The sequence below is a fragment of the Hirundo rustica genome, chromosome 22, assembly GCF_015227805.2.
Source record: "Hirundo rustica isolate bHirRus1 chromosome 22, bHirRus1.pri.v3, whole genome shotgun sequence".
NCBI lineage: Eukaryota > Metazoa > Chordata > Aves > Passeriformes > Hirundinidae > Hirundo > Hirundo rustica.
In genome coordinates this window covers 489,162-509,296 of record NC_053471.1, presented here as the reverse complement: position 1 = coordinate 509,296, position 20,135 = coordinate 489,162, and the positions used below count along the sequence as shown (strand labels likewise).

Below are 20,135 nucleotides of genomic sequence, written 5' to 3'. Positions count from 1 at the left end.
GCAGCCACCAGCAGGACACCTGTCCATGCCCGTGGCTCAAAATCACACTGCTCTTTCACTCCAGGTCTGGAGCTCAGCACGGGCTCCTGGGCTGGAGCCTTGCCTGGGAGGGAGGAAGATGATTCTTTCCTCCCTCAAGCTGGGTGTTCTATTTGCCTTTGCCCCGTGGGGAGGGAGAATACACCCAGTAAAGCTGAGGAGAAAATCACTGAAACCCAGAACAGTTTGGGCTGGAGGGACCTTAAAGCTCATCCAGTCCCACATCTTCCACTGTCCCAGGGTGCTCCCAGCCCCATCCAGCCTGGCCATGGACACTTCCAGGGATCCAGGGGCGGCCACAGCTGCTCTGGGCACCCTGTGCCAGGGCCTGCCCACCCTCCCAGGGAACAATTCCTTCCCAATCTCCCATCCAGCCCTCCCCTCTGGCAGTGGGGACCCATTCCCTGTGTCCTGTCCCTCCATCCCTTGTCCCCAGTCCCTCTCCAGCTCTCCTGGAGCCCCTTTAGGTGCTGGAAGGGGCTCTGAGCTCTCCCTGGAGCCTCCTCCTCTCCGGGTGAGCACCCCCAGCTCTCCCAGCCTGGCTCCAGAGCAGAGGGGCTCCAGCCCTGGAGCAGCTCCATGGGCTCCTCAGGACTCACTCCAGCAGGTCAAGAATGTGCATTTTGTGTCTCTAGGGTCCCTGGCACAAACAGTCCTTGTCCAGGGAACAGCAGACCATGTTCCTTCACCATCTTCCCTTGGGGACAACCTCATTATCCATGCTGAAATAAGAAAAGCACTTAGAGCTCTGTGGATGTTACCTGGGCCTCAGTTTCCCTGTGCCTTGCTGCTTTGCCCACTCAGATGTGTGAGGTGAAAACATGTAAAGCCATAAAAAAGTTTGTTACAAATTTGGCTGTGCAGGTAATCACACAGGTGATGTATCCTGAGACAAACTGCTGCAGAGGAAAAAGGGGAAAGAGAGGGGTAATTCCTCCTGGGTCAGGATATTTATATCCTTTTAAAGGCTGAGCTTAATCCCAGAATCCCAGAGTGTTTTCAGTTTTGAGGGATCTTAAGGCTCATCTTGTTCCTCCCCCTGCTGTGGCCAGGGACACCTTCCACTAAAATCTTCATATTTACCAACAAGAGGGATTCCCTGAAGGCTGGGCTTATGGAAAAAGAGGTAATAAACCAGTGTACTTGTCAAGAGAAGGGCAATGAGGATGCCAGCTACTTCTTCTCTGCATCTTCTACTAGTCTGTAATTTGTTAAACTCCTAAAATCAGGCAAAACACCTGGAGCCGAGTCCTGGCATTTTGAGGAAATAGCTAAATAAACTCACTGAACAGTCGCAGTTCCTGTTTATCATGTGCCTTCACCCAAATCCAAACCTCAAAACTTCCCGGTAAACCCAGTGTGCAAAGGTTTGGACCATGTCCCAGGCTGGTGCCATCCCAGCCCCTCCGTGGGGAGCAGAGTGTCTGCACTGGAATTCTGGTTTTTATGTGGAAGCTCTTCATCTGCACCATTTGTTTGGTGTCAGAGAAGAGCTCTAGTCCTTTTGTCACTGACTTTAATGGGACTTTGTATATTCCAGGTATTATATACCTGGAATTTGTGCAATATTTGCAGGAAAGCAGTTTTTCTCAGGTGCTGATGCACCCTGCAGGGGCTTAGAGAGGCAGCAGAGTAGAACCGCTGCATATTTTTGTTTTGCAGCATTGCCCTGGTGAGCATGAGCTAATTTCGGTGATTCTGGATAATTTGCAAATGAGCTGCTTAAAAAATATGGCATTCCTGGTGTGAGACTTGCATACCTGAGCACATAGCTGTGCCGGGGGACTTGTGTTCAAGCAGAGGGATCTGAGAGTGTGTGTGGTGATCATTGAAATACTGTAATAATGAAAGGCAAACTGCGAGCATTTAGAGGGGAATTGTCCTTGTTTAGTGGTTTAATCATTTGTTGTGCTATTTTTAAAGCTGGAATAATTCACAGGAATAGTGAGAGGACATGCTTTATTCATTATTTGAGGGGGTGCTGTATAAAAAAGGCTGAAATGAATAAATTTAATAATTCAGGTTTCTCCACCATCACCTGTAATATTTGCAGATGGGCTGGATCTGTATGGTACAGATACTCTGGAGTCTTTCCTGCCAGCAGCTTCCAAGCCTGTTCTGAGTGCAGAGCACACCAGGGAGGAAAAATATTGAGGTAGACTTGAATTATGCAGTTGCCAAAATAACGGTGACATTCAGATGTGTCTGGAAGAGGTGCAGGGGCCAGCGAAGCTCTGTCTGTGGTGAGATGCAGGAGGTGCCTGAGGCTGATCCTGGGCATCTCCAGAACTTGGTGACACAGTTACAATGTGGTTAATTTTGTCCCTTAATACTGATTTTATGTCAAAAGCTGCTGTCTCCTGTGTTCGCTGCTCTCTGCTGCAGCCCCTGGGGGTGTGGTAAGGGAGACAGGGAGAGCAGGAACTTCTTGTGCCTTTCCCTGGATGCTGCTGGTGTTCCTAAGGCAGCGCCTGGATGGAAGAGGAGCATTTCAGTGGCCAAGTGTCTGTGGGAGAAAGAGATTCCAGACTCTCTGGGATGCTCTGGCTGAGGCTGTTCTCTCTGCCTTCAATAACACAGCTTTTCACATCAGATAAAAAGTAAAATCTCGCTGTTACCTTCAGTCTTCAGAGGTTTTGTGCATTTTCACAGGAGCGGGAGCAGCTGCCTGTGGGGAGGCCAGGAAAGCCTCTTTCCCTGGCACTGAATTTGTGCTGCTGCACCTTTCTCAAAATCCAGGGCATGCAGAAACCAAAGCTTGGGGGAAATCAAGGTGCTGGGTGTGCCTGAGGAGCTGCTGTTCCGGCCTGCACTGCCTGCAGGGTTCATTAGGGAGAAATGAAGATACAGGGTTTAAATTATAATCCTCTTACTTTCCCAGAGCTGAATGCCCAGAGATTTCCCTCATTGGAGGGTTGCAGTTGTTTGGGTTGCGGTGATTGAGTTGTCACAGTGATTGGATTTGGGGCTGTGGGAGGGCAGAGCCAGCCCAGCTCCACAAAGAAATGATGGTTCAGAATTAAAAGCCACATCCTTGCTGTCACCATCACTCCACACTTGTGAGCAAGGCGATGGGTTCTGCCGCTGTGGGGGATTTCGTCACCTGCATCTGAGGCCAAATTCCTGCTGTCCAGCCCAGTGACCCAGGAGAAAACTCTGCAAAAGCAGCCTCAAGGGCTGGTGCATCAACACAGCTCCCCTTGTGGTTTTCCTCAAGGAAAATCATTCAGCAGCTGGAAGGAAAACCAAGTCCAGTTGTTAAAAACAGGGATAAAGAGGAGGCTCCAGTGCAATGACCTCCCCCTCCTGTACCTTGCTCTAGGGCAGCTGCCTTTGGTCTTAGGGGCTTGTGTGAGTGTAACATACAGTATAAAGAACACTGACTGTGCCTCTGAGTGCTCAGCTGAGGGCTTGGAATCAATATTTAGCATTTAACCAGGTCAGGGAATGGCTTGGGAACAGACCAGTGCAGGTTTTATGCAGAAATCCCTGTACTGCAGGAGAAACAGGTGTGGGCTGGGGGTATTGTGTTGTCTGGGGAAAGAGATGGATCTCGTAACAGTTTTTTCCTGTTTCCAGACGGTGCATATTTTTGATATTTTATGTCTTGACTTTAAATAATAACAAGATATTTTCGAAAAAGTTTGTGGTGGCGCTTGGGTGAGATTTTAGCTGGGTGCTCTCCATCAGCAGTGCAGTGATACATGAGATATAACAAGATATAAAACCACCTGGGCAAGGGGCTGTAGTTTTTATTGCCCTGCAGCAGCACATTGGTCTGCGGCCACGCAAGAAAAGCCCTTTGGGGCTGCTGTGGGACAGCCAGGGGCTGCCACGGCCCCGGCAAACCCCGTGTTGTTCTAAAGCGTTCTGCTTACTCTGTCACATTCCTCCCAAGAGATTTAAGCTCTGTGCTGCTGTCCCGGGGGACCCCGAGCCGTGGCCATGCCGATGGGGCTGGGAAATGACTGGGAATGGGAAGGTTTGGGACTGGGAGGTGACTGGGAATGGGAAGGTTTGGGACTGGGAGGTGACTGGGAATACAAAGGTTTGGGACTGGGAGTGACTGGGAGTACAAAGGTTTGGGACTGGGGGTGACTGGGAATGGGAAGGTTTCTGACTGGGAATGGGAAGGTTTGGGACTGGGAATGGGAAGGTTTGGGACTGGGAATGGGAAGGTTTGGGACTGGGGGTCACTGGGAGTTCCCAGGTCACGGTTTCCTCCCCAAGGTCACAGCGGCAGCAGCTCCTGAGTCACGGTCATGTGCTGGAGCTGTGAGTCCAGTTCTCCTCCTCCTGTGTAACTTCAGTAAATATAGACCCAGCAACCTCTTCCCTGAGTCCAGAGAGGATTTGGGAATCAGCCACAGGGATTAACCCCTTCCCAGCCAACCCAGCCACAGAGCTCAGCAAACGCCACCTTTCTGACTGGGGCTGGAAGGGTTTTGTTCCCAAAAATGTTTCCAGAGGCAGAGCTGGGTGACTCAGCTCTTCTGAGCCTGATGTGTGTACTTTGCCTGTTTATTCCCAGGACAGGCAGTCTCAAGGGAGTCATATTACGCTGCAGGCTCACTGTTTATTAACCAGCTCGGGGCCTGAGCTAAGAATAACTTTTTTCAGTTGTTTTGTTGATAGTGATTATTTTTCCTTGCTTAGCGCAGGCAGCAGCTCGAGGTGGAAACAGCCCAGAGAAAGGATTTCCCCAGCAAGTTGTGGGAATACATAAATACTCAGCTATTATCACCTTCCTCCTCTGAACAGCCACAGCTGAAGTACAAAATCAGGAAGGTGGGAGCTTTAAGGGAAAGCAAATTGCCGTCTCAAAGTGGAGCAGCTCAGCAGCACTCTGTCCTCTTCCAGCAGTTATTTGAACTTCAGGGATTCAATCCAGCCTTAAGATGCTTCCGAATCAACATTTGTCTGCAGAGCAGTACTTGTTTCCCTGCCTTGCCCTCCGTGGGGGTTTATTGAGGGGATTTTTGGAGCATTTCCTGGCTGATCTCTTCATTCCCTCACTCGGGCGTTCCAGCCCTGGTGCGTGGAGCCCTGTGTGGCTGCGCGTGACCACGTCACTTTCTGCACCCATTTAGCTGCTTGGCACAGGAAGGAAAAAGGCCTTTGGCAGATGAAGAGATGCAATGCTTTAATCATCTGATGTGTGTGAAAAGCAGCAAAGTGCTGTGATTTATTCTGTTGGAACTTTGATAGTTTATTTAGGCTCCTACAGCCAATGTGAAGTTAATACCTGCAGAAATTTATAAACTACTTTTCCCTCCCTTTTCTTCCCCCTTTGATGGTTTCAACACAAATACCACTTAAGGCAGAGTCCCTCTGGTTGGAAACATGTGGAGCAGAAGCATTTGTTGTTGTGCAATAGTTGTAAAACATGTTTATTTAGCTGATGATTATGGTCTTCAGTGAGATTTGTATTGCACTTGTTCCTTACTTGTGACCTCGCACCCATGGGGGTCATCTGTCCAAAACTGCCTTGGTTGCTGACACCTTAATAGCAGAAACCCTTGTGTGGCCTCTAGTTCAGCCTTTGTATGCTTTTTTCTTTATTTATAACTTAATGCTGTGCTTGTTCTGGTAGGCTTTAAGTTTAACCCTGGATTGTGTCACAGTGTCACCAGTGAAGTGCCTTTGGCACTGTGTTTCCAAATACCTGCTTTAGAGTTTTGCTGCTGAAACTCAGAGGATATTTAGGCTTAGTGATAGCTGTGCTCCCTTTCTCTCACATTTCCTTTGGCTTGGGTGATTAAAAGAAAATGGGGGCTGTTTTGGAGGCGGGTACTGATTTTGTGGCAGCATCAGATATCTGCCTTGCCCTTTGGGAGTCATATCAGAGCTCTGCTCTGTCACATGCAATTTAAGCCTGAAGAAAATGTTTTCATGAGCCTGAAGATGGGGAGGAATAGTAGGTATTTTCTTCTCTTGTTGATGAGGTGCTGTAGGAGCAGCAGTTTGGGATGAGGTCTCATCTCCTGAGATGTGGAGCTGGAGACACAAGGAGCCAGTGATCAGTTGGTGCATTTTTTGGTATTATTTATTTATAATATTTCCCTACGCAGTCACCTACCCTGTGTGCTCACTGCTGCCTGGAGAGAGAGGGAGAATGGCTTTAAACTAAAAGAGAGGAGGTCTGGGTTGGATATTAGCAGGAAATCCTTCCCTGTGAGGATGGGCAGGCACTGGATCCCTGGAAGTGTCCAAGGCCAGGCTGGATGGGGCTGGGAGCACCCTGGGACAGTGGAAGGTGTCCCTGCCATTGCAGGGGTGGCACTGGATGAGGATGATTAAAGTCTCTCCCACCCAAACCCTTCCATGATTCTGTGATATGAACAGCAGCATCTGGACCTGTGGAAGAAGCCTTAATCTCACTTTAGGCAGAGATCCCAGATGCAGAAAGTCAGCAGCAGGATATTACAAAGGCAGGACAACTTCTCCACATAGTGGATGAAAAGAGCTTCCCTTCTTCTGCTTAGCTTTGGGTTATCCACTCTGGAATGACACTGACACCACCAGATCCAGCAGAATCACTCATCAAGTAAAAGAGAAAAAGAGTTGATGCTGCATCTGACATCTCAAAAAAAAAAAAAAAATTAGAAAGCTTCTTTCCATTTAGTTGTTTATATTAATTAGGTTTTGGGCAGTGGTGAAAAGGGAGGGAAGTGTTGGCTGGAGTGGATTGGATCAGTGAGCTCCTGGAGGTGAGGGCCAGGGCAAACCTGCCTTGCCATGCTCAGAGGATGCTGCTGCCATCAGGAGCTGAGCAAAGCATTGAATTGCTCTTGAAGCAGAGGCTGTGCTGCTGTATCAGTATAAAATCCTCTAGAACAGCATTGTCCAGCTAAATACCCTGCCTGGTGCGTCTGGTGTCCTGGATCACAGGAAAGATCTAGTAATGTATTTGGAGACACATTTTGTCATCATTTTGACCCAAAAGCTGTGAAAATGAGGCTGAACCCAACTGTTTAGTTAAGTTGTGTGGTAGGAGCAGTGTCCTCGCATGTCTGTGGAGTCATGTCTAAGTTTTGCTCTTTAAAAAGCAGTTCCAATGTAGGAATAGAAGGTGTTGCAGGAGTTGGGTTTTGGGATGAGGCTATTTTTGAGCTGTGCTCATTCCCCATTTCCCTTCTACCATGTTTTGGGGAGGGGTATTTATTGTATTTTTTCCTTTTTTGGTTTAGTGGTGGCCTTGCCAGTGGTGGGGAACAGTTGGACTTGAAGATCTTAGAGAGCTTTTCCAACATTACCAATCCATGGTTCTATGGTTCTTGAGAGCAAAGGCTGTTGCAGGCCGGTGGCTGGTTTTTGTGCCATTGCGATAATAAACTATTTCGAAAAATAGTAATGTAAACTATAATGTTTTTGTTCCAAAAGAATAAGGAGAAAGGCTCTCTGAAAAGTTATTTCTAAATGTCTTGTTAAAATGCGTCATCGGCAGAGCTCCAGAGCTCCAGTTTATTGTTACTTTGGGCAAACAACACTTAGGGAGAGCATCTGGTGGGATAAATTGTTAGAGCCCATGGAAAGGGCTGGAAGTAGGAAAAATGTGCAGAGCCTGTAGCCATGGTCTGCCTTCCATCTGGGATGGTTTGGGGCTCTTCCATTGTGTTGGAAATGCTTTAGTGCGGCAGCAGCTTCTGTTAAACACACTCAAGGTTGTTTCTTGCCGTTTGTCTGATTTTGGGGGATTTATTGGCATCATCTGCAGCTCTGGCTTTCCTTGGATGCTGGTTCAGAGGAGGCTTTTGGAAACGGGTGGCCAGGCCTTTGGACTCTCAGGGTTTTGGTGACACTGTGTTGGGGTCATGGTTCTCGTGGGTTATTTTCCACTGCAGCACTTGGGGAGTTCAGGTGATAGATAGGAGCAAACTCTCTAAAATAGTAGTGAACTGACTAATAATGAGAAATGCAGCTGTTGCTTACTAGTGGAGCTACAAGCTGCTGCCATGAGAGGCAGTGTTGATGAATTGGTCCTCAACAGAGAAGGTTTCTCCATTGCAATCTTTTCACCTTTGTCTCCCTATCAATCACTCCAACTGATAACATGTTCTGTTTCTGGTTTTTGGGACGAATCGTTGGATCCACTCACTTTACTTTTCTTATTCCCTGGCAGGCTCCTTACCCCTCAGGACAGAATGCAGCTCCAACCACGTTGGTGTACCCTCAAGCCCCTCAAACAATGAGCACGCAGCCTCAGACCCGCTCACCGGTAAGGAGCCCGCACTGGCCTCAGCTCCTGTTCTTTCCTCCTCGTTCGTGTGTTTCTCTGTCTCTGTGTGTCTACAGCACATGGCTGGTTCTCTGGAAAGCCCATTTTACTGACCTGGAAGCACATCCCCAATGGCAAACTTTGACTGAGTTTTTCAGACACTATCCTGGTAGGATAATTTTCCTTCTGAAGTTCCCAAAGAAGTGATGGAGGGGTTCTCATCTACCTTTAAATAACACCATTTATTTTTAGCCTAGTTGCTTTCACATTCACTTCATTATAGAGTTCAGGTTCATTTCCAGAATCTTTCTCTTTTCTTCTTCTTCTTCTTTTTTTTTTTTTTTTTTTTCTTTTCTCTTTTTTTTTTTTTTTTTTTTTTTTTTTTTTTTTCCCTTATTTTTTCTTTAAGGACGTGCTTTACACGGTGATAGACCAAAGATCAAACATAAGCAGTTCTCTGCAGCAGCACTTGGTCTCCAGTGGCCTCTGGGCTTTGCTCCTAAATCAGTGGCACCTATTAGTTCTAACCCTGGAGGGGTTAGAGCTGTTCTGCACCTGGAGGTGCTGACGTGTAACCTAGAGCTTCTGTGTACTCAGATCTCTTTGTGCTGAGCCCCTTTTTCATCCAACTTCAGGTCTGATCATCCTTCACAGTCTGTTTTTTGGGGGTAGGTGTTTGTTGTGATACCGCTCTGCTGTTGTAGGATTTCAGTTCCCCAAACCAAGTACTTCCTGGGGATTCTCTGCTCCACATGCTGTTAGAAGACCCTCGTAGGGCATCAGAGGTTTTGCCCAGCTTCTGGAAGCATGGTGGCTTCCCATGCCCACATCTCAAGGCTCCATCAGCCGAGGGAGCAGCATCCTGCGCCTCCTGCCCTTCTGTGTCAGGACACCTTCAGGTGACCATAACCCCCTGGTGCCTTCCCAGCGCTCTTGTCTTTTTAGAGTAGGGTGAATGCTCCTGGAGCAGACTGAAAGCCTCTGAAACAAAGGAGTTTGTCCACAAAACAGGTGTAAATACAGATAAACCCAGGTCAGGAATCCCCAAACCTGCAACATCCCTAGGGCACTTGCCCTGCTCTAGAGGTTTCCCCTTCAGGACATGCCAGGGTTTGTTCTGAGGCCCCTTTAACCTCTGCTGATGAACGAGCCAGGTAATGCTGCCTTTAAAGCTCTTTGATGTGACAGCTGGAAATTTGTCCTTAGTGCCCTGTTCTCATCAGTAATGCAGGACACTGCTGGTAAAACTCTTTCCTCAGTAAGTATAATCATCTTTCTCTTTAATTGTTGCAAAGCACAACTGAGCTGGTGTGGTTAGAACTGGAGCAAAAACTTGACTGAAGAGCTGCATCTCTAAACCAGTTTTTTTGACAGCCCAGCAGAACAGTGCCAATACATTGCACAGAAAACTGGAAGAGGAGGAAGGTTTTGGAACAGAGTCCGGTTTACAGGTCCCTGGCTGGAAGAGGCTGGATAAAATACTGCATTGTAAGCAATATAACAAACTGTACTCCTTCTTGCAGGCAATTGTGCCTATGGCACTGTTTTTATTTCTTCTTCCTTTCTTTATTATATATATTTTTTTACCACATCCTTTTTTGTTGGCTACAGAAATGCACTGATTTTGCTTCTTTGCTGAAAACACGAGCTGCCGTGGCAGCCTCTGCCAGGTGAGGTGGTACCACAAGGGCCCAAAGCTGAGCTACAGCTGGGGGGTCTGACCTGGGGTAGGACAGAGACCTGGCCCCCTTGGGCTTTGTCACTCAGCAGAGAGAGAATCTGCAGGAAATTTGGCCAGTAAATGTCAAATTTCGTAGGGTTTTGGCCCCATGCCTAAGGAGATCCCGAGGAAGAATTTATCTTCACCTGTTGGCCTTGTTTGTATTGTTCTGAGCTCTCCTCTGTGCAGGTTTTGCCATGTGCTTTGCTAGTGCCCATCTCACCCCATGACTAAAAGCTGCTCCCACCCATCACATCTCATTCCACCTCCCACCCCAAAGCAAATGCAAGACTAGCCCAGGCCTGAGCTACTCCTGCGTTTGGTTCTTTGCTTGATTTATTTATTTGTAATTTGATTATCATTTTTTGTGGTTTATTTTTGAACCGTCCCATCTGGTGGCGAGGGGAGGGTGAGGAGGGGATGAGGAGGGTGGAGGGGTGGCTGTGCCATCCCTGGGTTTCCATCGCGCTCTGGCACGGCCGACGTGGGCAGGCAGGACTGAGGCAGCCCCTCCCTGCAGCTGAGGCTTCCTCCATCCTGCTCTGCATCCAGGGGCCATTGGAAGTGCAGAGCTCAGGCTTCTCTCCTCCTCCCAGGACAGCTGCCTTTGCAATCCAGTGGGCTTCATGTTTGCTCCCCGTTAGCGTTGCTCCCACAGCAGGAATTGCAAAGCTCCAGCTGGGGAAGGAAAACAGAATCTAGGTCCTTCAGCACTGCTGAAAATTCCCCGTTAGCTCTTGGCTGTGTCAGCCCCAAGCAGAACACAAACTGTCTAGTTTTAGGACTTCTGCCAAAAAAGAGGTGTGCTGGAGCAGTCCAGGAGGGGTGAGGTGTGCCAGCCCAACAGCAGGGAGAGAACATTCCTTGGTCCATGGAGCAGTGGGAAGGACCGTAGGGAGTGGAGGGGATGGGGCAGGAAGGTTGGACCCAGGATTCATTAGGTTTTCCTATCTACTGTCTTCATCAAACGGAGAAAAAACAACCCAAAGTGTCTGTTCTAAGCCAGCAGCGACTACAGTTTGTTCTGTTGCTTACAGCTATTAACGGGAATAATTTCTGTCAATTACTTTTAAAATTATTCTTTTTAAAAAATTTAAAAATCAAGAGCCAGTGGTGACCAGTGCAAAACAGATGAGGGCTTCTTTCTCTAACTTGGAGATTTTATTTTATTTCTTGTAACACACATTACTTTCCACCATAAAATAAACTTCGCTTTCTTCAGATATAAACTTCCAGCTCTTGTTTTAGGCGCAGTGAGAACAAATCTTTTCTGTGCAGCAGGGATGAGAGAGGTGCCTTGGCCCTGAAGTGAAGCAGTACAAGGTTTCTGCACCCCAACATTCTCTTTTTGGCTGTTTTCTTCCATCAATGTCCGACATGGAACATGCAGCCCCACAGAAAGGCTCAGCCCTTCCAGGGTACCTTTAGTCTCTTTTCCCAAACACAAGATATTTGAGCTGATTTAGGGCAAGTTCTTTGGGAAAATAAGGACTTGAAGTGCTTTTATCTCCAGAGACTCATCCAGGTACCTGTTTTTCCTCATCCGCAGAGCCCCTGCCCTCCTCTCCCCTGAGCCTCGGGAGGATGCTGAGAGGCTCTGAGTCCCTCTGTTTTATTAAAATAGAAATCACACCTTTTTAGTTTCACAAGGTGACCATGCTTTGCTTTTTTATTCTTCAATGTAAGGCTTAGGGGAAATTTTCCAGGGTGAGAAAACTATTTGGTGAACCAGTGCAGGTCATTCTTCGTAAACTCTTGTCCCAGGAACCGTCTGTGTCCATACTTATTCATTTCTAAAGATTTTTATGACTTTCATCCAAGTGTCACCAAGTGCCACCACGAGGTGAAGGCAGAAGGAATATATAAACACCAGGATTAGCAGATTAGTTCTTGGAAATCTTTAAATCTAGGCAATTTAAGTGTTTATAAAGGAAAAGATCAAATGGACCAGTGAATATTTATGCTTTGCTTCATGTTTGATGGCATTAGAGGAGCTGGAAGGGCTGCAAGTGAACTCAGGCCCACTTTTCCTTATGGAAAAAAAACTTATTAAGAAAGTCACTAATTAGTAGCCAGATTTGATCACTGTTCTGAGGCAGAAGGTAAACCACAGTGAGTGAGCAGAGGTGGCTGTGCTGAGCCATCACAGCAGAGGCACGTGGTGGGTAAAATCCACTCTGGATGTAGTTGTGGTCACTGCAGTTAATTACTGGAGCTCTTATCAGTGTTCTGGCTCATTGTGGTGCTCTGCTCATTACACTGAGAATTAAGGGTTTCAACACCTAACTCGGCTCTGGAAGTGGGGACCTTGTCATCTTTATTTATATTTTCCATTTCTTGCATTCATTTTTATTTCTATTTTAACAATCAGTTCCTTATTGGGAAATGCTTTTAATGTCAGCTGAGCATGTTGCCTTGGGATTATTTTCCTCTGCGTGTGGCCCAAGCGAGTGGGAAATGATTCAGTAGCCTGAGCTCAGGGCTGGGAACCCGGTTACACATCAGGACCTCCTGTCCTCCATCCAGGCTCCACTGCTGATGCCTTCAGCTCCTCAGGATAACCTGATCCTTCGCTTTCAGAGAGGGAGACAAATCCCACGTGTTAACGAGGGGTTTGCTGTGATCCCAGTGGAGGAATAACGCTGGAAGTGCAGCGGCAGGGGGTGTACATGCAAGGAAGGGCTGCCCTTTGCCTCGCAGGGATGTCCCACCTCCCCCGAGCCTCCCTGGCTCTTCCCAGCCATGAGTCTCCATCCCCTGCTCCCGCCAAATCCCCGCAATGGCTCCGGCCCAGCTGCTTTAACCATTGACCTCCACCTTGAACCGTTTCAGAATCTCCACTGCTGCTCGTTTTAAGTTGGGTTTTTTTTTGGTTTTATGTTTTCTTCCCAAGCAGGATAAGAAATTCCTGCATCCCTGAGTGCCTTTAAGACCCTGGGTAGCTTTGGCCGTTTGTTCCAGCTCCCAGCACAGTGCCCGTAGCGACGTCCGTCGTGACACCTCAGTCCCTGTGTGTCGCTGTCCTGCAGCAGAGCTTTTGACTGTGTCATTGTTATTTTATTTTCTGTGGGTTTAGTTTGCATAGAGTGTGACATTTTGGTTCCTTGTGGTGTTTCTGACTCTTTGTGCCTTTCCTTTTGTGTTTGTTTCTCCCGCTTTTCCTCAGTTTGCAGCGGGGCCTCGACCTGCCCATCACCAGGTACAGTACCCGCCCCTTCGTTATCACCCTGCACTAATTGCCTGGGGGGTGGGGGTGGAGGTGAATCCCCCACTAACTCGAGTGGAGAAAAGCAGCCCTGTAGCAGCTACTGGCACGTGCATAACCCCGCTAACAGCCGCCTGCACCGCTGAGTGACGCCGACTTCACCCCATTAACCACCCCACACCCGCAGAGGGTGAGAACCTCCGGGAATCACGGCCAGGGATTTGTGGGATTCCTTCTCACATCGCTAGAAACTTGTTCCAAATATTTCCCAAATGAGTTTCCTGAAGATGTCACCTGAAAAAATCCTGCTTTTCCAACTTGGAGCAAAGCAAACAACTTCCCAGTTCCTGCATTTGTTGTGTGATACACCTGCTTATCTGTCACCATTGCATTGTTTAATGTCATTTTCATTTAGCCCACAAAAGCCAGAGCTGGAGGAAGTGTTTAGTATTCCTGTTGCACGACTTGGACTTTGCAAGGACCCACTTCATTATTGAGAAGGAGAACTAGGAATAGTTCTGGCTCCTGGAACTCAGGGGTGGCATTGGGCCTCCTCCGGAGTCAGTACAGATACTCAGGCCCATGTGTCCTAGTCAGGGTGTCTGGAATTGTCTTTTCTTCAGCCCCTACACTCCTCTTTGCCAAAACTCTTATCTTTGGGGACTGATTTTGATGCTTCTAGTAGGTTTTGAGGGAACAGAGGTGGCACTGCTGGTGGGAAAGAGGAGGAGAGGCAGGACAAGGCAGGAAAGCTCTCCCAGAGCTCTCCTGGCTTGGAAGAATTGGGTTGTTTCCACAACTTAATAGGAAAAAAAAAATCCTGTTAATCCTGTGGTGTCAGAACAGGGGCTTGAGGCATGGAAGGTTTGTTCCAGGGAATTACTTTGTTCTCACTTCACGTGTGCTACTGAGCAGTTGAACACCGGGATGGGCAGCATGGGGAAAGTTCTGTCTCAGGAGAGCAGGTAAGAGTTAGGTGGGCACAGACACCCCAAAATCCCCATCATCCTTGTTCCTTCCAGCTCAGGGGGCAGCAGGTGAGATGGAGCCTTCCAGAAGAGGGGGGAAAAGGAGTTTAAAGAGTAGAATGGGACATTGGCAGTTGTTCACTCATAGGCAAAGGTCACATGGGACGGAGCAGTGATTTCTGTGTGTGCCTGGGATGGCGTGGACAGAAGTAGAGGAGTGTTTGCAGGATGACTGAGCGGCCTGGGCAATGGTGGGGTCAGGATCTTGTTAAAATACTTTTGTTCTTGACCCTGACTTCAGGTCGGTGTTTATAGTGCACAATACAGAGAGTGCATTACTGCTCTGCAGCTCCTTAATTCCTTATGGGTCATTCCTAAGGGATCTATTCACTGGGAGCCATTTAATGTTCTCCTAAAATTTACTGAGCTCTCTCTGAGCAGGTTTTGGGCCATGAGTCTCGAGGCAGCACAGCTGTGGAGGAAATATTCCCATCACTGGGGGCTTTACTGGATCCAGAACTTCCCTTTGGACCCAGTTATGGCCCTGTCCTTACTACACTTGTAAATTCCAAGTGTTTCCCTGATTTTATCCCAGTTAGATTTTTGTCTCTGTTACATTTGAATCTGCTTATAATTATCTGTGAGAAGATGTCACCATTAGAAAAATATTCCCAGCTTTATTCCCAGTTAACATCTGTCATGTGCTGCGTCAGGACAGGCACGGAGAAAACTGGGCTGTGGATCCAGAACATCCATGTTGTGGATTGGGGGTGGAGAGAGGGATTTTGGCCCCTGCCACGTGCAGGAGGGTGATGGCTGTGGGAGCAAGTTCATCCTAAACCCAGCACTCACAGGATGTTCGAGACGAACATAAATAATTATCCTCACTTGGGAATTTTTAAACTTGGTTAAACTGTGTTACACAAGCTGAGAGCTTTGAGCCTGAGAGTCATAAGCTGGAAAATGCTAAATGAGTAAATTTGCCTCAGCAGGGCTAATATTTACTGCAGCAACTCCTCGTTCCCTTTGAAGGAGCAGCAGCAGTGTGGGGTTTGCAATTCCCTGTGTCCATCCCAGCCTTTATTAACATGTGCCTTGTATTGATTCTGGGTCTCCTTCAGGCAAATAATGGATTGTTCTTTGGTGTTACTGCCTGTAATTATTAGATCTTTAAGGTACTCAAATGAGCATAATTTAAGTACCTGAAGTCGAATGGCAGCTTTATAAGCATTTTTTTTTTCCTGGAGGAAATGCCTGCTCTGGAGTTGGACAGTTACAGTGGGAGTTGGTGGAGCCACTTAATGCTGGAGAAAGTGTGACCACACTGTGTGAGAGAAATTAGCGGAGATTTAGGGTGTTAACAATAGTGGCTGAAGGGAATGAAATAATTGCAGCAGTTCTGACTGGAAGTTAAAATGTGCATCAGTAATCCCTGATTCCGAGATGACACAGGATGCAGGGAAACCTCACTTTATAGGAGACAGAAAACAGCCCCTACAAAGTCTTTTGGGCAGTATTTTTAAATGCACTGTCAAACACTTGTGTTTTTCCCCAAATGCTGTAGCACACATAGCTATTCCCTGCCTGGAATTGCTGCTCCATTTCCCATGTCATGCATGGAGTTTCCCTGTTTTTTCTTCCTAAGTGAGGCTCTGGAGTCACTTTGTTGCTTCTGATCCTCACAAAGCCCAATTCAGAACAGCAGTTTTCTTCTGAGCCCCAAAATGCAAATTTTTGTTACATTTGAATCTGCCTAAAACCCTTCACTCATGAAGTGACTTGGGGAGCATGGGGTTTATTTTAGAAATTGGTGCTCAGAAGAGGCTGGTGTAATTAAAAACAGAAATCAGAAATAGAAGCTGAAATGTGGTCATTTCCTTTTGACTTGAGCCGTGTTTGAGATGGATTTGCTGCTCGTGGCTCAGCCCCTCACTTGAGGCTGCTGATGGAGTTTGTTCCAGTTTCAGCTCAGGGTTTCTTGAGTTCCTCTGGGTGTAACTGGTACAACAGAGAATGGGCTTGGCTGGGTGCTCTTGTGAAAAAGCTTTGGAGAGGTTGGGAATTCACTCCCCAAACGGACCCAACTGACCATTTTGTAGCTTTTTGGGGGTGTTTTAAGCAAGAAAGTGACGGGAAACAGCTGCTGCAATCACTTCCCTGTCTGCATCCATGAGTGTGTGAAGGAGCTGCCACATCTAAATTCCATAAAGGGCTTTTCCCCTTCATTTTATCACTTAGTAAATAGTAAAACTGGGAGAGTGTGAAGGGAAGGAAAGGAACCTTGCCTTGAGCCAGCCAGAGGAGCTGCCCTGAGGTGCTGGGGAAGCAGGACCTGGGGATTTGTGCTGCAGCTCCTGCTCCTGGCACCAGGGAGCAAGGGACAGGACACGAGGAAATGGCCTCAAGCTGCACCAAGGGAGGTTTAGGTTGGATATTGGAAAAATTTGTCCATGAAGAAGGTGGTAAGCCACTGGAAGAGGCAGAGTCAGCATCCCTGGAAGTGTTCAGTGTGTGGGTGTGGCACCTGGGGACGTGGGTTAGGGATGGACTCAGTGATCTTGGAGGATTTTTCCAGCCTAAAGAATAGTGCAGTTCTCTGATCTTCACATCTCAGGGCTGCAGCTCCTCAGTTCCTACTGCACTGCTTGTGCAGGGACCTCCTCCCTCCCACGGGCCAGGCTCAGGTTATCCCACCAGCCTTCATGGTGGCACCAGAAAGAAAAATGAGTAACAGGGGCACGAGAAGCTGGACTGAAGTGCAGAGCTTGGGTGACAACTTGCTGAACATTCCTTTTGCTTCCATTCTCCATGGACCCATCACAACATCCAGCCGGGATCCTAGGGAAAAAAAAGAGATGAATGTCCAGGTTTGCCAGGCTGAGCTTAGCATAGGTTTGTTTTCAGGTTCTTATCTCAAATTTCTATTGTGGTGCAGCTCTGGGGTCCGAGGGAGCACTCCTGGAAATCCAGAGCAAGTGGGAAATCCATGAAAAGCGGTGGTGGGTGATCAGAGGGGGCTGGGGCTCTCCTTGATCTCTGCTTTTCTTAGATGGCACATTGATCACCGATTTTTTTCCTCTGGGTACAAAGTGACTGGGGAAGAAAATGAAGAAGATGATGGTAAATAAAAGGATTTGGGGGGGTTGGGTTATGTGAGCAGTGGCTAAAGGGAAAATGGCAGGGAAGTGCAGGAGGGGTAGGCAGAAGGTTTGGAGTGGATTTCTGTAAAATTAGTGTTAATTCCTCTGGCTCAAACAGCAGGTGTGTGTCTGCAGCAAATTCAGGGAGTGTGAAGCTGGAAAACATGGTGAGCATGGAGGGCTGGCATGGGAGCAGGTGACAGGCAGCCTTCCCAGGAGAAGGTTTAATTCCGTGAAGTGGGAGCTCACCAGCTGAAACCATCTCTGCAATGCAACCTTCAGCTAAAGCACCGGAGTTATTTCCAGTACGGAGTTTTGGGAAGCACTGGGGGAACCCCTGTGTGGAGCCTGTGTGCAGTTCTGCTTTTTGATTTTCCACAGCTTCCTTGAGCGGGGAGGGAAGGGCTGCTGGGACGATGGGGGCTCATGGAATGAGCAGGCAGAGGAGCTGAGCTTCAGGCAGCTGATGAAAGCAGGGTCAGAGGGCTTTGCTTGTGCTCCTCTGGGAGGGAGAGGGAGCAGCCCTGGATGAAGACGACATTGCCCAGGAGCATTGAGTCCAAAGTGATCCAAGAAATCTCTCCCTAACAGGCTTGGACAGATAAGGGATGAGACACGACTCAGAGACCATGGCCCAGGTCCTCACTGGTTGCTGAACAAAATTTGACCATAATTAGACGTAGCAGGGCTTAATCTTTGAAGGAAAGCGTCAGCGAAGGGGTGGTGTAATGCAGAGTTTCTCTCAGAAGCTTTTCTGCGGCCCAGGGTACCTTTGCTCTGGTTCTGGGTGTGCTCCACTCCAAATCCTGCACTTTCTAGAAGAAAGAGAGACCTAATCTATGGAGTTTTCCCTTCCTGCTGTTCTTCCATAGGACTTGATTAGTGTTACATGAAGGTGTTGCCTGTGCAGGCATCTCTTTGACCTTGCAAGGCTGATTTTTAGCAAATTAATAACAAATAAAGTAGCAAAAAAACAGGAACAAAACCCTAGATGAGTGCCCATCTATTTCAGCAAATCAAATAGCAAAACATTCCTAAACATTCCTGTGACTACTGCTGGCTGAGCTCCTGAGGGCCAGGGGTGAGGATGGAGCATAAAGCAGTTTGTCAGGGCTGCAGGTTTAGAACAGACCCACGCCAAGGTCAGATGCACAGTGCTCCCATACCAGAGTTCCTGCAGAATCCTGGCTTTATTTACAGGAACTGGAGTGACTACAAGTCATTCAGACTTTGTCAGAGAGGTCTCAGGTTGCCACTTCCAAAAGCTTCTGATGGTCCTGCTGCTTGGAATAACGGATCTGCAGTTCTTGCTGCTCTGTCTTCCTGCTAGGGGTGGAACTCTCCTCCTTTTCTTCCTATCTCTGAAGCTGAGCCAGCTCTGGGATGGTGTGGGGACACAGAGGGGCTCTGAGAGGTTTTTTGACATCCAGTCTCCTTAGCAGAGCCCCCCCCTGCTGCCGTGGGGCGGCTGAGCAGCTCTGGGGGCGTTCAGTGCTCGTGGAAGGGCAGGTCAGTGGCACCCCCATTCCAGAGCACAGAGGGCTGTCCTTCCTTCTGCTGCAGCAGGGAAGAGCCCTGGGCTGTGTCCCGCAGAATGCAGCTTCCCCAGGCTGGGGGGGCTCCAGGGAGCAGCTGGGAGCCATGGGAATGAGCAGCTCTCCGTGCCCACGGAGCCCCCAGTGCTGGGAGCGTTCCCCCGTGGGCTCAGCTGGTTGTGAGCTGGTGCTGTAGGTGCAGCAGGAGCCTGAGGAGCAAATTCCACAGCTGGAGGATCCCCATCTCTGGCCTTGGGGGTTTTGCTGCCCTGCTCTGTGCATGGAGGTGCTATTGATAGAGAGAGGTCTCACTGTTGCCTCCAGCCCTTCTCACTCTGTATAAACAAACATTTAAACATTAAATTGTTCCAGCTCTCCCTCGGTGGGACACTGCAACGTGCAGCTCAGAAATGATCGTTACTCAGTGAATTGCAGTGAAAAAATACTTTCACGCCTTCTGGTGGTTTTGGATATTAAAAAATCACAGACTCTGGTGATTCTCATTAGAAATTCATCACCTGTGCTTGGTTCATGCCACACTCCTGCATCTCCCACGTCTCACAGCCACACAGTTTTATCAGAGCAGGACCATGGCAGGCTGTTGTTCTTCTCATTTGCTTTCTCCACCCTCACTTCCAAACTTTTCCCCCCAAAACAATTGCCTTCTCCTGGTTCAGGTCACACTTCCAGCGTGCTGGAACAGCTCTTCATCCAGGTTGGACAGGGCTGGACATAAAGTCATTGTGCTCACCTTACCAATGTCTGGTTATCTGAAAGAGAGTCATCCAGGGCTTTCCTGGAGAAGTTGTTTGCTGTGGGGAACAGCTCAGGTGTCGTGAAGTCTTCAGCAGCACCAGAATGGCCATTTTAAGCTCGTTGTCGTGTCGAGGATAGAGACATCACAGCTTCCTTCCATCCTCCCCCACCCTTCCCAAACCTGGGGCAGATAATCCCAGCTCATCCCTTCATTCCCCTCTCTTCTTTTCTCACTCCCCTTGGCACGGTTACTGCCTGTAACACATCACTGCAGAGCAGCCAGCAGGATTCAGTGTGATGTGTGGTGGTCTAATTATTATAATTATTTTTTACCTAACAGTTAAATATGTGGCACTTCTTCCCCTCCCAGTCTTGGTGCAGATAAGGAGAGAAATCCATGATTGGAACCAGGGTTTCTGCTTTATCTGCTCTCTCTGTACCACTGAAAGAGACCAGAAGGAGAACTATTTGATGTTTTAGGAACAGAGTAAGCATAAAGTCTTTCTGTAGTGTCACATTTCGTGCAGTAAATCATAGTTTGATTGGCTTTTTTT

The 20,135-nt window shown here is 48.1% G+C and overlaps 1 protein-coding gene across 16 annotated transcripts in view; it reads left to right on the top strand.

Annotated features, from left to right (window-relative positions):
* The window catches only part of EIF4G3 (eukaryotic translation initiation factor 4 gamma 3), a 141,819-nt gene that overhangs the window by 60,079 nt on the left and 61,605 nt on the right, over positions 1-20,135 (top strand). For 12 of the 16 annotated variants that reach the window (XM_040084802.2, XM_040084793.2, XM_058423347.1 and 9 more), the window contains 3 exons: positions 8,162-8,257; positions 9,632-9,745; positions 13,144-13,176. In XM_040084802.2, the coding sequence (XP_039940736.1) occupies positions 8,228-8,257; positions 9,632-9,745; positions 13,144-13,176 (177 nt within the window). In that variant the 5' untranslated portion in view covers positions 8,162-8,227. The remainder of the gene's footprint in view (positions 1-8,161; positions 8,258-9,631; positions 9,746-13,143; positions 13,177-20,135) is intronic. The other 4 variants (XM_058423356.1, XM_058423354.1, XM_058423353.1 and 1 more) reach the window with 2 other exon arrangements.